The sequence below is a fragment of the Bufo bufo genome, chromosome 10 (genome assembly GCF_905171765.1).
Source record: "Bufo bufo chromosome 10, aBufBuf1.1, whole genome shotgun sequence".
Classification (NCBI taxonomy): Eukaryota; Metazoa; Chordata; class Amphibia; order Anura; family Bufonidae; genus Bufo; species Bufo bufo.
In genome coordinates this window covers 16,085,923-16,110,956 of record NC_053398.1, presented here as the reverse complement: position 1 = coordinate 16,110,956, position 25,034 = coordinate 16,085,923, and the positions used below count along the sequence as shown (strand labels likewise).

The window sequence follows — 25,034 nt, the reverse complement described above, 5'->3', positions numbered from 1 at the left end:
TGAATAACTTCGGTAGTTGATGAATCTGCGTACAGTATTATTCCGAAGTTTTGAACGAAGCGACTTCGGATTAAGTATCCAAAGCTTTGCTCAACTCTAATACTGATCATCAATATTGTACTTCTGAAAAACCTCTTTAAATTGCATTTCTATTTTAATTTTCTTCATATTTGTGAGTTCATAAAATCCTGGGTGATCATGCAAAATGATCCACGCCGTGCTTTTGGTTAAACCAATCAAGGAGGACCGATGGATTGTGGTCACGCTTGTCCACGGGCTTTGCCGGATATTGCCTTTCATCCTCATTCACTTGAAGACCATAACCCTACTTGCAATACCAGACACAACCTGTGTACCAGAGTGGCGCTGTTTTTATTTTCCATGAAGAAAATGTCACACCAATGTTATTTGAATGGCCATGTCCCTATGACTCCCCGGGAGAGGCCTTATGAGGATCCCAGGGTGTAGGTCCATGGGGCAGTCACCCAATAGGCTGTAATATATATAGATAGCATGTGTTTAGCTTGTGCTGTTATATGAATAAACTCTTTTGTGCCATATTACAGTAAAATTGATTTACGTACAAGAACCTTCCAATGCACTTCTGTTTGACAACTCATTATAGTAATTGCCCCTTATTCGCTTAATGCAGTCTTTGAACACGCTGGGAAAATATTATGTTTGCCTAAAGTACGAAATTGTCACATTACGTTAACAAAGATGGAGGGAAGCAATAACCCCGTGATAATAGCTGCCATGGCGGTGTACGATGCGAGAATTTAAAGATCTGCACCCTTATTGATAATAAGCCGGGGTTTTATTTAAAAAAAAATCCTCCTCTTACCATCAATATTCACTTTTTGTGAGACCCCTAACAATCCTGTGCGCTGCACGTTTTCTGTGAAAGTACAGTTTAATGAAGTTAATATAGAGTTTAGGTGGGGATCATGTTGTTAAAGGGGTTTTGTGAGTTGTATTTTCGATGAGCAAACTGCAGGAACGCTTTAAAATAAGAATAAAAAGTAAACTTGCCTTTCCCAGATCCCTCTGATCTAACGCAGTCGATTGCCCCCCTCCGCCATAGTGCTCCAGTGACTTATTGTTTTGGCTACAGCCAGGATTTTATTTAAATTTTTTTATTTAAATTTCTGATCAGCTGTTTCAAAGGATACATTTGCATTACATTATAACTCTCTTCTAGAGCATTCCCTTAGAGAATATGTTTAAATACCTGAAGACCGGTAAAAATATATATTTTTATGATATATTTTTTTTTATCGGGCTTTGCCAGTCCTATAATGATTTATTTATTTGCCAGAGTACCCTAAACATTGCATAGTTCTGCCCCGTTTTTTGCGTCAACGCTTTCCTTCCCCTGTTCTCAGCATCACTGCATCCTGGCAGGATGTTTACATTCAGAACTTCCTGTTTTCATCAGCTTCCTGCTGAGTTTTCTGACCAATTCCAGCATGCTCTGCTCTGTTATGTTTTATAGGGCTTGCTCCCCCTAGCTAACATGGAGAGGGGAGGTGTATATGGTGTGAACATGTGCAGAAAGTCCTGAGAAACATTACAGAGCAAAGCATGCTAGGATTGGTTAGAAGAGCAAGCAGGAAGTCCTGACTGTAAACATCCTGCCAGAATGCTGCTGAGAACAGGGGAAGGAAAGCGCTGACATGAAAGACGGGTCAATGAGGCAACAGTGCGTAGTATTTGGAGTAGTCTTCAAAGGAAAATACAGTCCAGAAGATTAAATCAAAAAATTAATGTTCACAGATGGATAGCATGTCAAGCAAAGTCCAAAATGTATTCTTATTAATGCCTCATTAAAGTGAACGGATCCACTAGTGCAGGGATGCCCAACCTGCGGCCCTCCAGCTGTTGCAGAACTACAACTCCCAGCATGCTCAGACAGCCTACAACAAGGCATGGTGGGAGTTGTAGTTTTACAACAGCTGGAGGGCCGCAGGTTGAGCATCCCTGCACTAGTGGTTAGGTGTACCTGTGTTTGGGTGTTCAGCAGAGAGGTAAAAAGTAATATGACCGCCATACCACTCCCATAACTCGCTCACTGTTAAGTCTATGTCTATAACTGCAGCACCCTCCCCCGATGTATCATTCTGATGGTGGCCCTGGCATTTAAGATAAAGAGCGTTTAGAAAAGTGACGGCGCTCTTAATTGTAACTGAGCGGTTAATAATTCCTTTACGTCCGGAAAAATCACTGGAACGGAAGAGAAAGAAGAAGAGAAGAAAGTTCACTGCCTTCCCCGGCTGCCCTGTAGGTCACGTACAACTCACCGGAGGGCCCACCGACTGGATCAAGCCTGGCATGAGAAATTCAATTTGCCGTCTTATCTCCTATCATGGTGTTATTAATGTGCAGCGATATGAGTAAATGAGGCGTGCACATCATCGCTTAAGCTTCATCTGCTTTCAATGTGTCATCCTTTCACGCAACTGCATTGAAAAGCCTAGAAAAAAAAAAATAACGTATTTCCCCGAAAAGCCATTTATTCTTGGAGGCAGTACTTGTCCCATCCTGTGGACCATGAGGAATCATTCCCCTTATGTTTTTTGGAAAAGTTTTGTCAATTTTACCTCGATCGACTCAAGAATGTATATAGTGTGAGGAACAATTGTTTTCGTTGCTTTTGGGGAGGGGTGGCCCGCGCCACTCTTGTTGTTTGCCCAAGCTTGAAAACGTAACTGCCTATTAAGTGCCGCAAGCGCTGCATCTCATAGGAAGGGATGGAGTTGCAGAATGGAAGCTAACGAATGCCGCCACGATGGTGCAGAGGACTGCCCCAAGTCTGTCCTGTGGTAAACGGAAGCTGCTTCATGTGCAAGAAGAAAAAAAGTAAAGGCGATTCGCCACTGGGGTCGCTTGACGTCACTACAACTAGTGGAGCATCAGCAGCAAGTGAGGCTCTGTGCCCGCTGCGTATGAGCCTCCCAGCAAAGGTATATACCGTCGTATACATCACCTAAAGGGACACGTTGTACAATAAGCCCTCTCCAATAAGACACTTATTTTTGCCCTTTATCAGGTGTTGAAGCGCAATGGACATTGTTTGATGCATACACTGGGAAGGTTTCCCGGTGCATTCCCCACATGTAAGGCTCTAAAGCGATAAGCACAGAGCAGCAGCCATGATGGACTACATAAGGTAAGTACCGGTATATTAGAGATTTTTCTTATTTTTATAATGCTGGAGGCTTTGTGTGGAAACCCTTTAATTGACATAATACGGTCTCCTTCTCACGTAGCCATCTTTGTAGTTTTTCTTTGATGTTGTCCTCAGACTGAAATTAAGCCTAGAAGGTATTTCTTCAGGTTTGGAAAAAGAGGGAAAGGAAACCGTGATAAGACAGCATCACAATTCAGGGACCCTTTCTGAACACAATCCACGTGTGTGTGTGTATGTATATATATATGCCCTACTAGAGCATAGAGACGTCCTAGAGAGTGGTTCCCGTCCTAGACCCCCATCTGTGAGCCGCTAAAAAGAAGCAATTGCTACATGGGAAATACCTGGGTGATGGCAGGTCCTTCTGCAAAGTCAGACCCTGCTTTTCCCAAATACAAGTAATGGTTGTTGGTGACACAACCCTTTGTTTGGGGTCGGACTGATGGTCCGGGATCCAAAGCTGCTAGGCACCGTTGTGAGAAGATTCCTAGCCATTGGTTCTCTCCATTGGTAGACCTCTGGTGTCTGGTTCCAGCCCCTCATCTGTACGTTGACTTCAGCAATCAGCCTGAGAGGGTCTCCAAACACTGGTGGATCTCTTCAGTGAGAACCGGTACCCCAGAGCTGTGTCGAATGCATCTCATCCAGCCAACCAGTACCCTACTTTGTATTGACGAAGGACAGGATCCTCAAAACAGTTGGGTGTCTTTGGTTTGGCTGGTATGTAGTAGCTTTCTTCCTTTTGGAAGAGAGCTAAGGTCCATGACCTCTGGTTAACAGTTTACAGAATTTTGCCTGCATGTGACCCTGTGGCCTTTAATGTGCACAACTCTACCAAGTGTAGAGTATTTAAAGGGAACCTGTCATCTGTTTTGGGGCCGCTAAGTCACCAGCGTGCTGTTCTGCTGCTGGGACCTGGGGTACTAAACCTGACCCTAGCAAACCCATCTGCCCCTGTAGAAGAAAGTAAATTAATTTCCAGCTTACTGTGAGAAGAGTCCAGGACTCTTCTCCAGTGGCATCAGGCACATGTGCACGTTGCTGATGAAACCAAGGATGTTACACCTCCCCTTCACTGCACAAGCACTGCAGATCAAGCACATGCAAGATGCATCATCTTTCGGTTCAGTGTGCATGCAGCCAGGGCTGCTGGAGAAGAGTCCTGGACTCTTCCCCTGCTATGTTTAAATTTCATTTACTTTCCTTTAGAGGGATAGGTTGGCTATAGGCAAGGATTGGGACCCTAAACCCAGCTGTAGTCTGTAAAGGGGTTATCCGAGACTACAAATGGGGGACATCCCCATATGCCCGGGCTCCTCACACTGTTTTCATCCGTGCACGGGGAGAAGCAGCAGCGACGGTGCGGGGACCAGGAGTGGCGCAGGGAGAGAGGAGCCAGGTAAGTAGATTCAGTGTGAGGGGCCAGGGCATATGGGGGACATTTTTTAATCTCGAATAACCCCTTTAAAAGGAAACCTGCCACCTGGTTTGGGGGCCATAGAATCATGTTGTTATATGAATAACCCAGGTGTCTGTATACAGCAGAGTCTGCCATTGCAGAGCCTTGTCTTCAGTTATAAGAGCCTTTTACTTTATTGATGATCGCTGACATCATTGAGGATTGAAGTGCAATTTACAAGGAGGGAGTCAAGTGACCTGAAACGTTGCCTTCCCCCGTGAGGAAATATAAATCTTTAGGATGATAGTCTTTCAGGCTGGATCCCTGCCCAACATCTCACCCTGTGGTTTCAGAAATCCTGGAAGCAAATCAAGCACAACAGGCCAAGAGAAGCTGCATTCATTTAATGGAAGAAGCCGGCAACAACAAGCGACCAGAACCATTAATGGTAACTTCTTCAGAGCAGATGAAGGGATAAGCAGATGATATCTTACAAGCATGACCTACGATGCACATTTGTGAAGCGTACAGAGTAAAAGTGTCTCGTAGAAACGCTCTAAACACGTGCACTAGAATTACGAGGGGCGTTATTCTGTTACAAGAAGATTTTTGTGAGATCTCATCCACTTTGCTGCAGCATATCCGCCCCACGGGTCTATCCTCGCAGAGTTGATACCGTGCAGACTGTACAAAATCTCATCCACACACTGTGGGGAAAAAAAATAATCTGCATCCGAAAGTTATTTGCGGAGTGGATTTTAGTCGTGCTGTGCGTTTCCACTATGGATTTTACCCCTTTGCAGCGCACAGAGGGGAAACCCGCTGCAAAATCCGTAAAAAGTCCACATGTAGATTTAGCCTCGCGTCCGTTGTAGATTTTTCCGTAGCAATTTATGTTCCGTGGCGTGTCTTCTTGGCCATCATGTCCTGGCTGGTATACTGCAGAGTAGTTGACTTGACTTTGAATGTCTTTGATCTTCGTTTTCTTGGCGCTCTGAGAAGAACATAAATTGGAGAGTTCGGTGCTGAACCAGGCGCAAGCTGGCTCAGCAAATCGGTGAATTCCCCCGCGGGTTGTCGGGTCACCAGAACTGACAGGAAGATACGTTAGCAACGTATAATAATGAGCAATGGAGTCTCGTGGTGACAGAAGAAGTGGAGTGGTCCAGTCCTGAGCTGCCTCTGGGCCCCATAGCAGTTGCTTGGTCTTCTTCCATGGTTAGTATGCTACTGGATATTGCAGCTCTGCTCCTATTCACTTAAAAGGGTTGCCCAAGATTGTAGGATTTATGACCTACCTTCAGAATACACCATCAATATGAGATCTCTAGGGGTCCGACACCCTGCACCCCCATTGTGCAGTGGACGGATCTTGTAACAGCAGCACTGCTGGGGTGTCGGGCTGCCAATCTTAATTTGTTGGCCTGGTATCTAGTAAAAAAATAAGTATGCACTTGCTTTTTAAAGCAAGAATAAATACATTTTTGACCTGTAATGTCCGCCTGGTGTATATACTGTATTTTTCGCCCTATAAGACGCACCTGCCCTAGGTTTTAGAGGAGGAAAATCTGAAAAAAAAAAAAGTTTTCATCAGAGCCCAAATCAGACCCCCAATGTTATTCAGGCCTCAGAACAGATCCCCAGTGCTAATAAGACCCCCAATCAGACCCCTAATGTTAAGGCCCTTATTCAGACCTCAGATCAGACCCCCCAATCAGACCTCAGATCAAACTTCCATGTTAATAAGTCCCCCAGTCGGATCTCACATCAGACCTCCATGTTAATCAGACCTCAGAGCAGAGGAAAAATAAATAAATCAACTCACCTCTCCTGCTTCAGACGCCACTGCCGTTCCTAACATCCAGCGCTTTTCCTAGTCTTCCTGCCGTGCTGTGACCCAGGACACAGCACACAGCACAGCGAGCCGCCGAGGAAGACTGGGGAGCGCTGCATTCCCCGCTTCCCAGTCCTCCTGTGCTAATGAGTGCTTCTGTAATGGAAGACAGTATTCGTCCCATAAGACACACTGACATTTTCCTCCCACTTTGGGAGGGAAAAAAGTGTGTCTTATAGGGCGAAAAGTACGGTTTTTGTGAGTTACAAGACACTGCAATAGAAAGGTTCATTTTTATTCTTTTTTTTTTTTTTTTTTCCTGTGTATTTCCCTTTAGTGGAGCGTATAACCTATGCAGCATCTTATTACTGTGATCCATATCTACATCTGTACTTCATCTCCTGTATATGGTACTTGAAAGGCTTCATAAACTAATGGTAAAACCATGAGCTACAGTTTTTGGTCTGTCCACGTACAAGAACTTCGTCCACCAGCTCCTTCATGCGTGACCACGACAAGCATGTGGCGCCCTACATCAGCATATTAGTAAGGCCTATTTCACACTTGCGTTGTGGCATTCTGGTTTTGAGATCCGGCAGATGATCTCAAAACGGATCAGTTTTGTCCCTATTCATTGTCGATGGGGACAAAACCGATCAGGATGCATTCCGTTGTGTTTTTGCGACCACTGCAAGGTGCGGCTTGCAGAACAAACCAGATCCGGCATGAAAATCAACGTAAGTGGCGTGAGGTCCGTTTTTTTTGTTTGCGAAAAAACTAGATCCAGCACCCATTGACTTACAACGATTTTCATACCGGATCCAGTTTGTTCAGTTTTGATTTAATACAATCGGATCTGGCGGAAACGGATGCAGTCCGTGTCTCTTGTCTGTCTCCTACACCAGTCTACGCTTGGCAGCTTAGCGGCTATTGAGGACGGTTACGGCAGAAGATGCCGGCAGCTCCCAGCCATCCAAATTTACGTAACTCGACCTACTTACAAGGAGCTGTGTATCTGCCTGATGGCATAGCTCCTCTTCACTGGGAAAAGTAGTAAAAGCCTCGGGGAACTTTGTAGTAGGGACAGGTAGAAGTATACAGCTTGAACGTGCTTCACTGATGTCATCACTGATCGCAGACAGCTGGAATAGCAGTGGCCCTCCTTACTCCTTTTCTGCCTCATTTTGTGAACACTGCCGTCCATAATAAAGCCGATTGTGATTGTTACAGTTGGGTTGTACGGAAACCATTTTCATCTAATAGATCAAGAGGAATTTAGTTCCAACTTTTTTGCATTTATTTAACTCCTCGACAAGAAGTCCGACCGCGTCGATAAATCTAATCTTCTTTCTGGTTAGATTGGACAAGGTATGGCGAGGATCTCCGTGGTACTTACCATTGTGGCCTATATTGTTGCACAGCAGGTACCGTAGTCTAGGACAGGGGGTCAGCAAACGTCAACACTCTGGGTGTCCCGAAACTGCAACTCCCAGCATGTACACTTCTTCAGTTGCTCTCGAAACTCCCCTGGAAGTGAATGGAGCATGCTGGGAGTTGTAGTTTCACAGCATCCAAAGTGCCTTGAGGGTGCTGATTTCCAACGTGGAACTGCAGCAAAGTGGATGAGATTTCACAAAAACTCATCCACACACTGCTGTAAAAATCCACAGTGAATATTAACCACTGTGGATATCCACTGTGGACTTCACCCTTTGCAACGCCTAGGGTGAAATCTGTGGCAAATCTGTAATTCAGATTTTACCACTGCAAAATATGTTCCGTGGGAACTTACAATTAGGAACCTGGACCTGGACCTGGGCTCGTCCCAGATGGCAGCTTGCGCCTGGTTCAGCACCGAACTCTCCAATTTATGTTCTTCTCAGAGCGCCAAGAAAACGAAGATCAAAGACATTCAAAGTCAACTACTCTGCAGTATACCAGCCAGGACATGATGGCTAAGAAGACACGCCACGGAACGTAAATTGCTACGGAAAAATCTACAACGAACGCGAGGCAAAATCTATATGTGGACTTGTTGCGGATTTTGCAGCGGGTTTCCCTGGCTGGTATACTGCAGAGTAGTTGACTTTGAATGTCTTTGTCTTTGATCTTCGTTTTCTTGGCGCTCTGAGAAGAACATAAATTGGAGAGCTCGGTGCTGAACCAGGCGCAAGCTGCCATATGGGACGAGCCCCGCAGCAAATCCGTGAATTCCCCCGCGGGTTGTCGGGTCACCAGAACTGACAGGAAGATATGTTAGCAACGTATAATAATGAGCAATGGAGTCTCGTGGTGACAGAAGAAGTGGAGGGTGTGATAAAGGCACGGGATTCAGAAGGTGTCATCTAACATACAGAGTGAAGCTTATTGCTGCCGTATCTGCTCTGCTGAGGATAGCAGTCATTCCACGGCAGCACTTCTTAGGCCGTCCATGCGCGTAGAGATAGCTGATGGGCGATCGATTGTTTGGCTCGTGGCGTTCACCGCTGATCCGCTCATACACACACCTGTTTGACTCGGTAAGAAGGGGGAAGAAAGCTCTCCCCAAGAACTGCTGAAACGTGGGACGCCCTCGTACACATTAAATGGCCAGCCTTCATTTGCGTGGTCTGCTTAAATTTGGAGACATTAAAGGCTATGGACGCCTTTAGGGGCAGTTTTTTTTTTAATGATTCCTTTCTACTCATTTTGGACTAAAGACGATAATCGGGTATCTTTTGTATTGATAAAAGATGCCCCATAGCTGACAGAGGAGCGTTTGCTCATTCATCAGATGATTGGCTGCTCGATTATACTGTCCAGTCCTATGAATGCTCGTTTCCAAAAAGTGGCCTGAAAATCATGTGGTCTTATAGGGCCCTTAAAGGGGTTATCCAATTCTAAAAATGCCCTCCTCAATGTCTGGGCCCATCCTATAGATCAGTGTTTCCAAACCAGTGTGCATCCAGCTGTTCCAAAACTACAACTCCCAGCATGCCCGCACAGCCAAAGGCTGTCCGGGCATGCTGGGAGTTATAGTTTTGCAACAGCTGGAGGCACACTGGTTGGGAAACACTGCTATAGATCATACTTACCCGGCTCCCCGGCACCCGCGTCACTCTGGATCCCTGCACCGCCGCTGCTGCATCTCCCCGTCACGCAGACTGGTCACCTTCGCCGTCTGCTATTGGCTGCACCCCCTTCCCCCCGCCCCCCCACGTCGCTGGATGTTTTGACAGGGAGATGCAGCTGCGGCCGTGCAGGGGCCTGAAGTGACGCGGGTGCCTAGTTATATAAAAGCTCGGGCAACCCCTGTAAATGATCTAAAATAAGAAATGGACGGATACTCACCTGTTCTTCTCAGCTGTTTTATCGAGCGCTGCACTTCAGTCCTTCCACTGCTGACGTCACCTTCTTGGCTGCAGCTGTGAAATCCTGTGCACAGGTTGCTGCTGCAGCCATTTTTATTTTATTTTTTAATGCGGGGATTTGTAGTTTCACAAAGTGCCGCCGAAGGGTTGCTAACCTATGTTTTAGGCAGTTTTACAGGGGTTGCCCGTGTTTTCATATTAGTTGGACAACCCCTTTAAACCCAGGTTCAAAATTCAGTTGCAACAGCAAATCCGATATTCGTTATTCCCCCACTCTTCTACTCTCTCTAATGACACATTTGCCTGATGCCTTTGTCTTCTCCATTGTCTTACAGAAGGACAACTGATACCTGGGAGCAACAGTACAAGATGTAACTCCCCTGGGAACTTCATGTGCAGCAGCGGGGACTGTATTCCTGGTAGCTGGCAGTGTGATGGCTCCCCCGACTGCTTTGACAAGAGCGATGAAAAAGAGTGTCGTAAGTTCAACTTCCTTCTTGATTTCCGCCAAGGGCTCATTCAGAAGAACCTAAGGGCTCCGTGCCCACATTGCAGACCGCAAACGGCAGGTCTGCAAAATACGGACATTGGCATTGTGCACTCCATGCTGCGGATGCGAGCCCATTGACTTGAATGGGTGACTTGTCCTGCGTTTAGCGGTGCGGATGCACGGAGCGGAAACTCTCCGTGGGCTCTTAGGTCTGGGCTTCCGCACAGCAAAAGATAGGACATGTCCTTTCTTTTGCCGTATTTTGCGTTTCGCTGACCCATTCGAGTCAGTGGGTCCTCCCCGCGATACGGGATTCACATGGCTCGTGCCTGTGCATTGTGGTCCGCAACACAGGCACGGAGCTCTTACGTTCGTCTGAATGAGCCCTTATGCAACACCAGTTCTGAGAGAACTGTATGGAATTTACTTTCAGGGATTTTCCCCTAACTGATGGGTGGTGGTCCAGCTGTCCTTGTTTTACAAGGATGCCAATACAGGTAAAATGCCTAGCAGGTGGTGGCTTCCACCGACGAAATCATCTGATGCGCGGGCGGGAGCCAGTGTGATCGGCTGAGTTTTCTTTTTATTTAAAGGATACCCAGGATATATGCCTGAAAGAGTCACGTCTGCATCAATACTTCTGGTCACTGTGGAGGAGAGAGTTACTAATCTACAAATGGTTTGCTCTACCTCAAGGGAAACCAGGGTGTCATTCAGCAAGTACTATAGCGCCCCCCTAATATCTTTCTGTACTTAAAGGGGCCAGGTTCTTGTGATAAAACTCTGGCTAGAACTTACCAAACATATTTTTTGTAAGATACTTAAATCTGTATGCAGTAAGCGCCACCTAGTGGAGGCTGCAAGTGGCAGTTAAATTAATACTGAACTTAGGCTCTGTGGTAACTCCTGTCAATATGATGGATGTGACGAGAGTCCGTGATGAGCTCTGCCCCACAAATCATAAGGAACATGTATTATCACAAACCGTGGCTAGTCCTCCTTCAAGTACATTTCAGGGTACAGTACATGCCTAATTTACTGTAAAATCAGTTTACATCTCAGAGTAAGCATGGCAGTGACATCATCCAGCCTTAGATTTGTTCATATCCTTTGCCCTCAACCAGAATGAGGCCATTTATTGTCACTTGAGCACAATTAGGGACATTTTACAATTATTTTTTTTTTGCAAAAATGTCAGGACGGGTAACAGATTACCTCTTGCGAAAACTGAGGATAAGACGTCAATGTCCAGCTCGTCTGATCTTTCTTTTCCCATGCTGTTGGGGGAGAATCGGGACAGCTTATACACATCAGACGGCGGGCCGGTCTTGCTGAAGTTGGTGGGTTCAGTCACCTTTCATCTAATGCGGCATAGCCAGCTGAAAGCAGTTTCCCAAGAATTAAATATTGATTGACTGTTCCTCAGGATAGGTCATCAATACTCGACTGGTGGGGCTTCTCAGAATAGGTCAATGAATATCTGATCATTTGAGGTTCTATGGATGCTCATTAGGATAGGTCATCAATATCTGATTGTTATGGGTTCTCAGAATAGGTCATTCAATATCTGATCAGTGGCGCTCCTTAGGATAGGTCATGTCTGATTGGTGATGGTCTGATTCCCGGCACCCCTATCAATTAACCGTTTGAAGGGGATAAAGCCTCTTCATAGTATACCAAGTAGTATACACTACTCACAAAAAGTTAGGGATATTTGTCTTTTGGGTCAAGTTTATGGAAAACGTAACAAGTTCCCTCTCCAGTGATATTGTACCATGAAAGTCGAGCAGTTAAGTAGAAGCAGCAATGGTGATTTCCTCATCTCAGACAGTTTATTTAAACAAAAGCCGACCCCAGTGGTGGGTATACCCCCATAAAAATGTCAGGGTCTCAAGAACTTGTCATGTGGCCTTGAGCATCAATTACAGCTTGACAATGACGTCTCATGCTGTTCACAAGTCGGCTTATTGTCTGGGGTACATTGAGGTTCTGGGGTACAGAGTTATAAGCCTCTACATAGCTGATCCCATAGGTTTTCAATGGGATTCAGGTCTGGAGAAAGTGCGGGCCGCTCCATCTGAGGTCCCCCAGTCTCCAGCAGCCGTTCCCTAATGATGCGTCCTCAATGAGTTGGCGCATTGTCATCCATGAAGATGAAATTAGGCCTGTGTGGTTCATGCAGAGACACAATGACTGGATTAATGATGTTATTCAAGTAGTATGGGCTTGTCACTGGACCATTCACACAGTGTAGGGCTGTATTGACTAGCCACACCTGTCCACACTGTAACACCACCACCACCAAAGGCTCGTCTGGTGACAACAGTGGCTGATGCATAGTGCTCTCCTTGACATCTCCAACATGGTTGCCGGCCATCATTTCTGCTCAGTGTTAATCAACTTTCATCCGTGAACAGCACTGAGGCCCACCAGTCCCTCGTCCATTGTAGATGCTCCATGGCCCATGCAAGACTATGACGTCTGTGGTCAAGTACTCTTGCAGGTCGTCTACCACGCAGACCACGTTGATGTAAACAGTTTCAAAATGGTCTGACGTGACACTTGGGTGCCTCTCATCTCCCTTAAATGTGTCTGGAGTTGTGTGGCGTTCATCATCCGGTTCCGCAGGGCATTGTTCACAATTAAGAGGTCGTCAGTGTGGGATGTGGCCAAAGGACGTCCACTTCTCTACCTTTCTGTGACTCTTCTGTATCTCTGATACAACCTCCTGATGACACTCTGTGACGCTCTAAGCTCAGTGACCACTTCTATCTGAGAACATCCTGCTTGAAGCCTCGCAATGGCGATGTACTGTTCATCAATTGTTAGGTGTCGTCTTGGTCTCATGAAGTGGCGTACTAAGGGGGTGGCAGTCCGCCTCGGGTGCCGGCTCTCAGGGGGGTGCCAGAAGCAATGAGCGCTTCCATCAATACAGATGGAAGCGCTCATTGTTGGGAGCTGCGTTCCTGTCACTCACCGCTCTGCTCCCCGCGCTCCTCCCCTCCTTCAGGCCGGCGGCGCTCTGAATGGTGAAGCAGGAAGACTTCTCCCCGCTCTGCCCTTCAGCCTGCAGACACAGATCGCGCTACCAGCCTGTGTGGGCGGAGCCTGCAGCTTGGAAATCTGCATAAGCTCTGCCCACACCGTACTGCAGAGCGACCTGTGTCTGCAGGGGAGAGAGGTATGTGAGGTATTATTATTTTTTTAATACAGAGGGGGCACAGAGGGCTTTATTACTATGGAGGGGGCACAGAGGGCTTTATTACTATGGAGGGGGCACAGAGGGCTTTATTACTATGGAGGGGGCACAGAGGGCTTTATTACTATGGAGGGGGCACAGAGGACTTTATTACTATGGAGGGGGCACAGAGAACTTTATTACTATGGAGGGGGCACAGAGAGCATTACTACTATGGAGGAAGCACAGAGGGCATTACTAATGTGAAGGGGGCACAATGGGCATTTTTACTATGGAGGGGGCACAGAGCCAGAGGGCATTACTACACTGAAGGGGGCACAGTGGGCATTATTACTGTGAAGGGGGCACAGGGCATTATTACTGTGAAGGGGGCACAATGCGGATTTCTACTATGGAGGGGGCACAGAGGGCATTACTAGCACAGTGGGCATTACTACTATTAAGGGGGCACAATGGGCATTATTACTGTGAAGGGGGCACAATGGGCATTATTACTATGAAGGGGCACAATGGGGAGTATTGCTATGAAGGGGGCACAATGGGGATTATTACTGTGAAGGGGGAACAAAGAGGGCATTACAACTGTGAAAGGGGCACAATGTGGGCATAACTACTGTGAGGGGGCACAATGTGGGCATAACTACTGTGAGGGGGCACACAGCTGTACAAAACTACTGTGAGGGGGTGCAATTTTTTTAAAGTATGGGGCGGGGGGATGCTAGATAAAGGACCCGCCCCAGGTGCCAAACACCCTAGGCACACCACTGGTCTCATGATGTCAAAATGTGAACAGCATGATGAGGACTGTTTAAATACCAATTCTAATTGAACCAGGAAATGTATTGGGCAATTTATGGATCAAACACCTGTTGTGAATTTTGCTGTTAAGCTCCTTGTTAGAGAACAGCAAGTTGTGCAAAAAGTACTGAAACATTGAAAACAGTCTGGCGATACGCGTTGGGCTTCTGTTCTGACCGCCACAGACACCCCCCACCATGCCATTTTTATGATAAGTACTTTTATTCTTATTCATTGTTGATGGATTTCATGCACTTTATATCATTATATGCTGATGGATGTGGGGGTTCATACATGAATTTGTGGTGATTCAGATGGGCATGCGCCGATACACGGCTTACATGGCCCAGACCTGTTGTATACAACGATTTTAATTCTTTTTATGTTGTGTCTGTTTTCTAAATAAATTGTAATTTTGTAGATGTGCGGCTCTTGTTGCGGTATTCTTTTTCTTTTTTGATATATTGAAAACAGTTGGACATGTGCATTCAGAAGTTTAGAGAAGGTCACATTAAGTTTGCCTGTAAATGTTAGAATGTATTTTAGGCCTCATGCACACGACCGTTGTTTGGGTCCTCATCGGCGGCTCAGGTGCGGACCCATTCACTTCAATGGGGCCGCAAAAGATGCGGACAGCACTCCGTGTGCTGTCCGCATCCGTTGCTCCGTTCCGCGGCCCCTCTAAAAAAATATAACATGTCCTATTCTTGTCTGCACTTTGCGGACAAGAATAGGCATTTATATTGCCGGCGCCCGTTCCGTAAATTGCGGAAGGCAACACGGACGGCTTCCTTTTTTGCGGATCTGCGGTTTGCGGACCGCAAAAAACGGCATGATGCCTTAGGTTCATCCTGAAATTTCACTCGCAAGCCAAATATCCCTTGTGAGTAGTGTATAGTGGCTGTACTTGGAATTGCAGCTCACTCTTATGTACTTTAATGGGACAGAGCCGCGCAAAGGCCACGTGACCAGTGACTATGACGTCACTGGCCTAGGAAGAGGCCGCAGCCCTTTCTAGCAGCTGATCAACGTTGCAGTTACCAGCGCCGTCTCCTACACAGTGAGTGGAGCGGTATAGTTCCGCCACAGACTTCTGGCGCTGGAGCTACCCATTAAAAGCTGATCGGCTGGGGTGCAGGGAGCCGGGCCCTCACCAATCAGATACTGGTGATCTACTCTCATCACTATTTAAGTCCTGGAAAACCACTTTAAGATATTCAACCATTTTTACATCATCTTCCGGTTTTTGTCCCAGGTTCTGTATTTTCAGCTTTGTCTCAAGTATTGGGCACCCTTATTGGGGTCCTGCTTTCCATTTCCATGTGTATTGGCTGTGTCTGTTCCGACTACTCTCTTTATCATCCTAGCATGAAAAATCTAATTTAGAAAGTTGCAAATAAGGCACGCTCCATTTCTTATGGCATCCATAAGGTACAAGGGAAAAATCCAGGAACTGCCTCTCGGATAGGAGCAGAATTATTGCCATGATTATCAATACAGTGTGTGACTCCTGATATCAATCCCATACAGTTTCACAAGACAAGTGCCAGAGCAGAAATCAGCACTCTGCTCTCTTCTTACAGCCGAGTTTTTGTGGTCAAGTAATGTTTTTTTGCAAGATTGAGTCAAAACCACTGCATCTGCCACAATGTTGCAAAGACTGCAACAAAAATCCCAGTTTGATCCCACCATGTGAACACAGCCTTATGACGTTTCCCAGTCTAGACTATACTCTGTATCTTAAATACACTGCTCAAAAAAATAAAGGGAACACTTAAAGAACACAATGTAACTCCAAGCCAATCATACTTCTGTGAAATCAAACTGTCCACTTAGGATGCAACACTGAGTGACAATCAATTTCACATGCTGTTGTGCAAATGGGATAGACAACAGGTGGAAATTATAGGCAATTAGCAAGACACCCCCAATAAAGGAGTGGTTCTGCAGGTGGTGACCACAGACCACATCTCAGTTCCTATGCTTCCTGGCTGATGTTTTGGTCACTTTTGAATGCTGGCGGTGCTTTCACTCTAGTGGTAGCATGAGACGGAGTCTACAACCCACACAAGTGGCTCAGGTAGTGCAGCTTATCCAAGATGGCACATCAATGCGAGCTGTGGCAAGAAGGTTTGCTGTGTCTGTCAGCATAGTGTCCAGAGCATGGAGGCGCTACCAGGAGACAGGCCAGTACATCAGGAGACGTGGAGGAGGCCGTAGGAGGGCAACAACCCAGCAGCAGGACCGCTACCTCCGCCTTTGTGCAAGTAGGAACAGGAGGAGCACTGCCAGAGCCCTGCAAAATGACCTCCAGCAGGCCACAAATGTGCATGTGTCTGCTCAAACGGTCAGAAACAGACTCCATGAGGGTGATATGAGGGCCCGACGTCCACAGGTGGGGGTTGTGCTTACAGCCCAACACCGTGCAGGACGTTTGGCATTTGCCAGAGAACACCAAGATTGGCAAATTCGCCACTGGTACCCTGTGCTCTTCACAGATGAAAGCAGGTTCACACTGAGCACATGTGACAAACGTGACAGAGTCTGGAGACGCCGTGGAGAACGTTATGCTGCCTGCAACATCCTCCAGCATGACCGGTTTGGCATTGGGTCAATAATGGTGTGGGGTGGCATTTCTTGGGAGGGCCGCACAGCCCTCCATGTGCTCGCCAGAGGTAGCCTGACTGCCATTAGGTACCGAGATGAGATCCTCAGACCACTTGTGAGACCATATGCTGGTGCGGTTGGCCCTGGGTTCCTCCTAATGCAAGACAATGCTAGACCTCATGTGGCTGGAGTGTGTCAGCAGTTCCTGCAAGACGAAAGCATTGATGCTATGGACTGGCCCGCCCGTTCCCCAGACCTGAATCCAATTGAGCACAGCTGGGACATCATGTCTCGCTCTATCCACAGACTGTCCAGGAGTTGGCAGATGCTTTAGTCCAGGTCTGGGAGGAGATCCCTCAGGAGACCGTCCGCCACCTCATCAGGAGCATGCACAGGCGTTGTAGGGAGGTCATACAGGCACATGGAGGCCACACACACTACTGAGCCTCATTTTGACTTGTTTTAAGGACATTACATCAAAGTTGGATCAGCCTGTAGTGTGTTTTTCCACTTTAATTTTGAGGGTGACTCCAAATCCAGACCTCCATGGGTTGAAAAATTTGATTTCCATTTTTTTATTTTTGTGTGATTTTGTTGTCAGCACATTCAACTATGTAAAGAACAAAGTATTTCAGAAGAATATTTATTTAACTCAGATCTAGGATGTGTTATTTTTGTGTTCCCTTTATTTTTTTGAGCAGTGTACATCAGCAGCAGAAGGAAATCTCTTTCCTCTTCTGGTTTTGTATCAGTGGAGATTAAGGGAGTTTTCTGGTTTTATATCAATGAGTGCTTTTCAATATGCTGTCCGGTTGAATTTCTTACCTGCATGGACTGATCGATTGTATATATTACATATAAGATTTTCCATTTGTATATCTGGAGCAAGCTCAGGAGTCTCAATTCCTTGAAGTTGGAAATAGTTAGCATATGCCTTTGCTACCTCTGCTGGCCAAGGGTGGTACTGCATCCTCGTCTCTGAACTGCACATCTCATTGCTTATCCAAAGCCTGCAGTCCTATGAATGAACTTAGAAGATGTATCTATAATATGTAGAGTCACATTGACAGCTGTCTTAGACTTTCCTTAGACAAAGCTGTTCTAATCTCCCCTTTTATCATTTTATCTAAATCCCTTATGTGGCCTGCTATTTTATGATCAGCAAAGCCTGAAAGATACTTCCTAGACGGCTCCCTTCGCAAATAATTTTCCTCGATGGCAGCGCAGGGACACCAAATAATGACAGTTCTGCTTAAAAAAAACTATTCTCTCCAGACCAGAGCGTAGCGAGTAGTTGTGTCTTGGAAAATTAACATTTACACAAAAAAATTGTCATCTGGGGGCTGCCAGTAATATCAGGAGATCAGGTTGGTTCAGTGCCGCCCGGTGCTGGTTGTGAGATCACAAAGTCATGATCTAGAGATGTGGGGAGATGGACATAAAGCTCGGCATTTAAAGACAGGGAACACCCTTGACTTGGAAAACAATATTTTTGCTGTCACCATTCCTTAATTTATTTTAAGCCCCCCTCCTAGTGTCAGACTTTTTTCACATGGATGTGTCTATCCCAGTAATACATGCCTGATGTGTGTGTGCAGGATGCTGCTCTCTTCACTAGCCCTTATTTATCAAGACTGCTCCAAGCCTGATCTAATTTTCCTCTTCAGAAGCTCATGAGGGATCTCCTCTCCCTTGTACTGAAAGGCAGTGGAGCTAAGGAGTCTGATTTCCCATCCCTCTCCCTGCAGAGTATGCTGTGGGTGCTCTCCTCTCTATATACACTGCCTGTGTGATCTCCCCCCCTGCAGAGTACGCTGTGGGTGCTCTCCTCTCTATATACACTGCCTGTGTGATCTCCGCCCCTGCAGAGTATGCTGTGGGTGCTCTCCTCTCTCTATAGACACTGCCTGTGTGATCTCTCCACCTGCAGAGTACGCTGTGGGTGCTCTCCTCTCTCTGTATACACTGCCTGTGTGATCTCCCCCCCTGCAGAGTATGCTGTGGGTGCTCTCCTCTCTATATACACTGCCTGTGTGATCTCTCCCCCTGCAGAGTACGCTGTGGGTGCTCTCCTCTCTCTATATACACTGCCTGTGTGATCTCCCCCCCCTGCAGAGTACGCTGTGGGTGCTCTCCTCTCTCTATATACACTGCCTGTGTGATCTCTCCCCCTGCAGAGTACGCTGTGGGTGCTCTCCTCTCTCTATATACACTGCCTGTGTGATCTCCCCCCCTGCAGAGTATGCTGTGGGTGCTCTCCTCTCTCTATATACACTGCCTGTGTGATCTCTCCCCCTGCAGAGTACGCTGTGGGTGCTCTCCTCTCTCTATACACTGCCTGTGTGATCTCTTCCCCCTGCAGAGTATGCTGTGGGTGCTCTCCTCTCTCTATAGACACTGCCTGTGTGATCTCTCCCCCTGCAGAGTATGCTGTGGGTGCTCTCCTCTCTCTATAGACACTGCCTGTGTGATCTCCCCCCCTGCAGAGTATGCTGTGGGTGCTCTCCTCTCTCTATATACACTGCCTGTGTGATCTCCCCCCCTGCAGAGTACGCTGTGGGTGCTCTCCTCTCTCTATATACACTGCCTGTGTGATCTCTCCCCCTGCAGAGTACGCTGTGGGTGCTCTCCTCTCTCTATACACTGCCTGTGTGATCTCTTCCCCCTGCAGAGTATGCTGTGGGTGCTCTCCTCTCTCTATATACACTGCCTGTGTGATCTCTCCCCCTGCAGAGTATGCTGTGGGTGCTCTCCTCTCTCTATATACACTGCCTGTGTGATCTCTCCCCCTGCAGAGTATGCTGTGGGTGCTCTCCTCTCTCTATACACTGCCTGTGTGATCTCCCCCCCTGCAGAGTACGCTGTGGGTGCTCTCCTCTCTCTATATACACTGCCTGTGTGATCTCTCCCCCTGCAGAGTACGCTGTGGGTGCTCTCCTCTCTCTATATACACTGCCTGTGTGATCTCTCCCCCTGCAGAGTACGCTGTGGGTGCTCTCCTCTCTCTATACACTGCCTGTGTGATCTCCCCCCCTGCAGAGTATGCTGTGGGTGCTCTCCTCTCTCTATATACACTGCCTGTGTGATCTCCCCCCCTGCAGAGTATGATGTGGGTGCTCTCCTCTCTCTATACACTGCCTGTGTGATCTCTCCCCCTGCAGAGTATGCTGTGGGTGCTCTCCTCTCTCTATATACACTGCCTGTGTGATCTCTCCCCCTGCAGAGTACGCTGTGGGTGCTCTCCTCTCTCTGTATGCTGCCTGTGTGATCTCTCCCCCTGCAGAGTATGCTGTGGGTGCTCTCCTCTCTCTATATACACTGCCTGTGTGATCTCTCCCCCTGCAGAGTACGCTGTGGGTGCTCTCCTCTCTATATACACTGCCTGTGTGATCTCTCCCCCTGCAGAGTACGCTGTGGGTGCTCTCCTCTCTCTATATACACTGCCTGTGTGATCTCTCCCCCTGTAGAGTATGCTGTGGGTGCTCTCCTCTCTCTATATACACTGCCTGTGTGATCTCTCCACCTGCAGAGTATGCTGTGGGTGCTCTCCTCTCTCTATATACACTGCCTGTGTGATCTCTCCCCCTGCAGAGTATGCTGTGGGTGCTCTCCTCTCTCTATATACACTGCCTGTGTGATCTCTCCCCCTGCAGAGTACGCTGTGGGTGCTCTCCTCTCTATATACACTGCCTGTGTGATCTCCCCCCCCCTGCAGAGTATGCTGTGGGTGTTCTCCTCTCTCTATATACACTGCCTGTGTGATCTCTCCCCCTGCAGAGTACGCTGTGGGTGCTCTCCTCTCTCTATATACACTGCCTGTGTGATCTCTCCCCCTGCAGAGTATGCTGTGGGTGCTCTCCTCTCTATATACACTGCCTGTGTGATCTCTCCCCCTGCAGAGTATGCTGTGGGTGCTCTCCTCTCTCTATACACTGCCTGTGTGATCTCTCCCCCTGCAGAGTATGCTGTGGGTGCTCTCCTCTCTCTATATACACTGCCTGTGTGATCTCTCCCCCTGCAGAGTACGCTGTGGGTGCTCTCCTCTCTCTATATACACTGCCTGTGTGATCTTTCCCCCTGCAGAGTACGCTGTGGGTGCTCTCCTCTCTCTATATACACTGCCTGTGTGATCTCTCCCTGCAGAGTATGCTGTGGGTGCTCTCCTCTCTATATACACTGCCTGTGTGATCTCCCCCCCTGCAGAGTACGCTGTGGGTGCTCTCCTCTCTATATACACTGCCTGTGTGATCTCTCTCCCTGCAGAGTATGCTGTGGGTGCTCTCCTCTCTATATACACTGCCTGTGTGATCTCCCCCCCCTGCAGAGTACGCTGTGGGTGCTCTCCTCTCTATATACACTGCCTGTGTGATCTCCCCCCCTGCAGAGTATGCTGTGGGTGCTCTCCTCTCTCTATATACACTGCCTGTGTGATCTCCGCCCCTGCAGAGTATGCTGTGGGTGCTCTCCTCTCTCTATATACACTGCCTGTGTGATCTCTCCCCCTGCAGAGTACGCTGTGGGTGCTCTCCTCTCTCTATAGACACTGCCTGTGTGATCTCCCCCCCTGCAGAGTATGCTGTGGGTGCTCTCCTCTCTCTATATACACTGCCTGTGTGATCTCCCCCCCTGCAGAGTATGATGTGGGTGCTCTCCTCTCTCTATACACTGCCTGTGTGATCTCTCCCCCTGCAGAGTATGCTGTGGGTGCTCTCCTCTCTCTATATACACTGCCTGTGTGATCTCTCCCCCTGCAGAGTACGCTGTGGGTGCTCTCCTCTCTCTATACACTGCCTGTGTGATCTCTTCCCCCTGCAGAGTATGCTGTGGGTGCTCTCCTCTCTCTATACACTGCCTGTGTGATCTCTCCCCCTGCAGAGTATGCTGTGGGTGCTCTCCTCTCTCTATATACACTGCCTGTGTGATCTCTCCCCCTGCAGAGTATGCTGTGGGTGCTCTCCTCTCTCTATATACACTGCCTGTGTGATCTCTCCCCCTGCAGAGTATGCTGTGGGTGCTCTCCTCTCTCTATACACTGCCTGTGTGATCTCTCCCCTGCAGAGTATGCTGTGGGTGCTCTCCTCTCTCTATATACACTGCCTGTGTGATCTCTCCCCCTGCAGAGTACGCTGTGGGTGCTCTCCTCTCTCTATACACTGCCTGTGTGATCTCCCCCCCTGCAGAGTATGCTGTGGGTGCTCTCCTCTCTCTATACACTGCCTGTGTGATCTCTCCCCCTGCAGAGTATGCTGTGGGTGCTCTCCTCTCTCTATATACACTGCCTGTGTGATCTCTCCCCCTGCAGAGTATGCTGTGGGTGCTCTCCTCTCTCTATATACACTGCCTGTGTGATCTCTCCCCCTGCAGAGTATGCTGTGGGTGCTCTCCTCTCTCTATACACTGCCTGTGTGATCTCCCCCCCTGCAGAGTATGCTGTGGGTGCTCTCCTCTCTCTATATACACTGCCTGTGTGATCTCTCCCCCTGCAGAGTACGCTGTGGGTGCTCTCCTCTCTCTATACACTGCCTGTGTGATCTCCCCCCCTGCAGAGTATGCTGTGGGTGCTCTCCTCTCTCTATATACACTGCCTGTGTGATCTCCCCCCCTGCAGAGTATGATGTGGGTGCTCTCCTCTCTCTATACACTGCCTGTGTGATCTCTCCCCCTGCAGAGTATGCTGTGGGTGCTCTCCTCTCTCTATATACACTGCCTGTGTGATCTCTCCCCCTGCAGAGTATGCTGTGGGTGCTCTCCTCTCTCTATATACACTGCCTGTGTGATCTCTCTCCCTGCAGAGTACGCTGTGGGTGCTCTCCTCTCTCTATATACACTGCCTGTGTGATCTCTCCCCCTGTAGAGTATGCTGTGGGTGCTCTCCTCTCTCTATATACACTGCCTGTGTGATCTCTCCACCTGCAGAGTATGCTGTGGGTGCTCTCCTCTCTCTATATACACTGCCTGTGTGATCTCTCCCCCTGCAGAGTACGCTGTGGGTGCTCTCCTCTCTATATACACTGCCTGTGTGATCTCCCCCCCCTGCAGAGTATGCTGTGGGTGCTCTCCTCTCTATATACACTGCCTGTGTGATCTCTCCCCCTGCAGAGTATGCTGTGGGTGCTCTCCTCTCTCTATATACACTGCCTGTGTGATCTCTCCCCCTGCAGAGTATGCTGTGGGTGCTCTCCTCTCTCTATATACACTGCCTGTGTGATCTCTCCCCCTGCAGAGTACGCTGTGGGTGCTCTCCTCTCTCTATATACACTGCCTGTGTGATCTCTCCCCCTGCAGAGTACGCTGTGGGTGCTCTCCTCTCTCTATACACTGCCTGTGTGATCTCCCCCCCTGCAGAGTATGCTGTGGGTGCTCTCCTCTCTCTATATACACTGCCTGTGTGATCTCTCCCCCTGCAGAGTATGCTGTGGGTGCTCTCCTCTCTCTATATACACTGCCTGTGTGATCTCTCCCCCTGCAGAGTACGCTGTGGGTGCTCTCCTCTCTCTATACACTGCCTGTGTGATCTCTCCCCCTGTAGAGTATGCTGTGGGTGCTCTCCTCTCTCTATATACACTGCCTGTGTGATCTCTCCCCCTGCAGAGTATGCTGTGGGTGCTCTTTTCTCTATATACACTGCCTGTGTGATCTCTCCACCTGCAGAGTACGCTGTGGGTGCTCTCCTCTCTCTATATACACTGCCTGTGTGATCTCTCCCCCTGCAGAGTATGCTGTGGGTGCTCTCCTCTCTCTATATACACTGCCTGTGTGATCTCTCCCCCTGCAGAGTATGATGTGGGTGCTCTCCTGTCTCTATATACACTGCCTGTGTGATCTCTCCCCCTGCAGAGTATGCTGTGGGTGCTCTCCTGTCTCTATATACACTGCCTGTGTGATCTCTCCCCCTGCAGAGTATGCTGTGGGTGCTCTCCTCTCTCTATATACACTGCCTGTGTGATCTTTCCCCCTGCAGAGTACGCTGTGGGTGCTCTCCTCTCTCTATATACACCTGGATTCCCCTTGGAATAACAGTCCGAGCCCTTTTTCTTAGAACCCTGTGTTAGGGCTTGTTCACACAACCGTGGTTTTGGTCCGCATCCGAGACGCATTTTTTGCGGCTCGTGTGCGGACCCATTCACTTCAATTGGGCCGCAAAAGATGCGGACAGCACTCCGTGTGCTGTCCGCATCCGTTGCTCCATTCCGTGGGCCCGCAAACATTATTTGCGGACAAGAATAGGCATTTCTATAATGGGCCTCCTGTTCCGTTCCGCAAATTGCGGAAAGCACACAGGGCGGCATCCGTGTTTTTGCGAATCCGCAATTTGCGGACCACAAAACACGACACGGTCGTGTGAACAAGCCCTTACTCTGTTGTTCCTACTGGAAATATATGAATCATCTGGGTGTTACCAACCCCCTTGCTGTTTGGATGTGATTGGGGTGTGTAGAGATGCTCGAGTCGACATGAAGGAGAACGGCAATGCTCAGCAGTCAATGAATTCCTATAGTTCTCGGAGAAATAGCAGAGGCACGGTGCAGGACAGACGGAGAAATAGCAGAGGCACGGTGCAGGACAGACGGAGAAATAGCAGAGGCACGGTGCAGGACAGACGGAGAAATAGCAGAGGCGCGGTGCAGGACAGACGGAGAAATAGCAGAGGCGCGGTGCAGGACAGACGGAGAAATAGCAGAGGCACGGTGCAGGACAGACGGAGAAATAGCAGAGGCACGGTGCAGGACAGACGGAGAAATAGCAGAGGCACGGTGCAGGACAGACGGAGAAATAGCAGAGGCGCGGTGCAGGACAGACGGAGAAATAGTAGAGGCGCGGTACAGGACAGACGGAGAAATAGCAGAGGCGCGGTGCAGGACAGACGGAGAAATAGCAGAGGCGCGGTGCAGGACAGACGGAGAAATAGCAGAGGCGCGGTGCAGGACAGACGGAGAAATAGCAGAGGCGCGGTGCAGGACAGACGGAGAAATAGCAGAGGCGCGGTGCAGGACAGACGGAGAAATAGCAGAGGCGCGGTGCAGGACAGACGGAGAAATAGCAGAGGCGCGGTGCAGGACAGACGGAGAAATAGCAGAGGCGCGGTGCAGGACAGACTGAGAAATAGCAGAGGCGCGGTGCAGGACAGACTGAGAAATAGCAGAGGCGCGGTGCAGGACAGACGGAG

General features: G+C 48.4%; 1 protein-coding gene across 1 annotated transcript in view; it reads left to right on the top strand.

Moving 5' to 3' along the window:
* Positions 1–25,034, top strand: part of LDLRAD3 (low density lipoprotein receptor class A domain containing 3) — a 131,133-nt gene that overhangs the window by 23,004 nt on the left and 83,095 nt on the right. Inside the window, exon 2 of the mRNA XM_040409660.1 lies at positions 10,109–10,252. Within this exon, the coding sequence (XP_040265594.1) occupies positions 10,109–10,252 (144 nt within the window). The remainder of the gene's footprint in view (positions 1–10,108; positions 10,253–25,034) is intronic.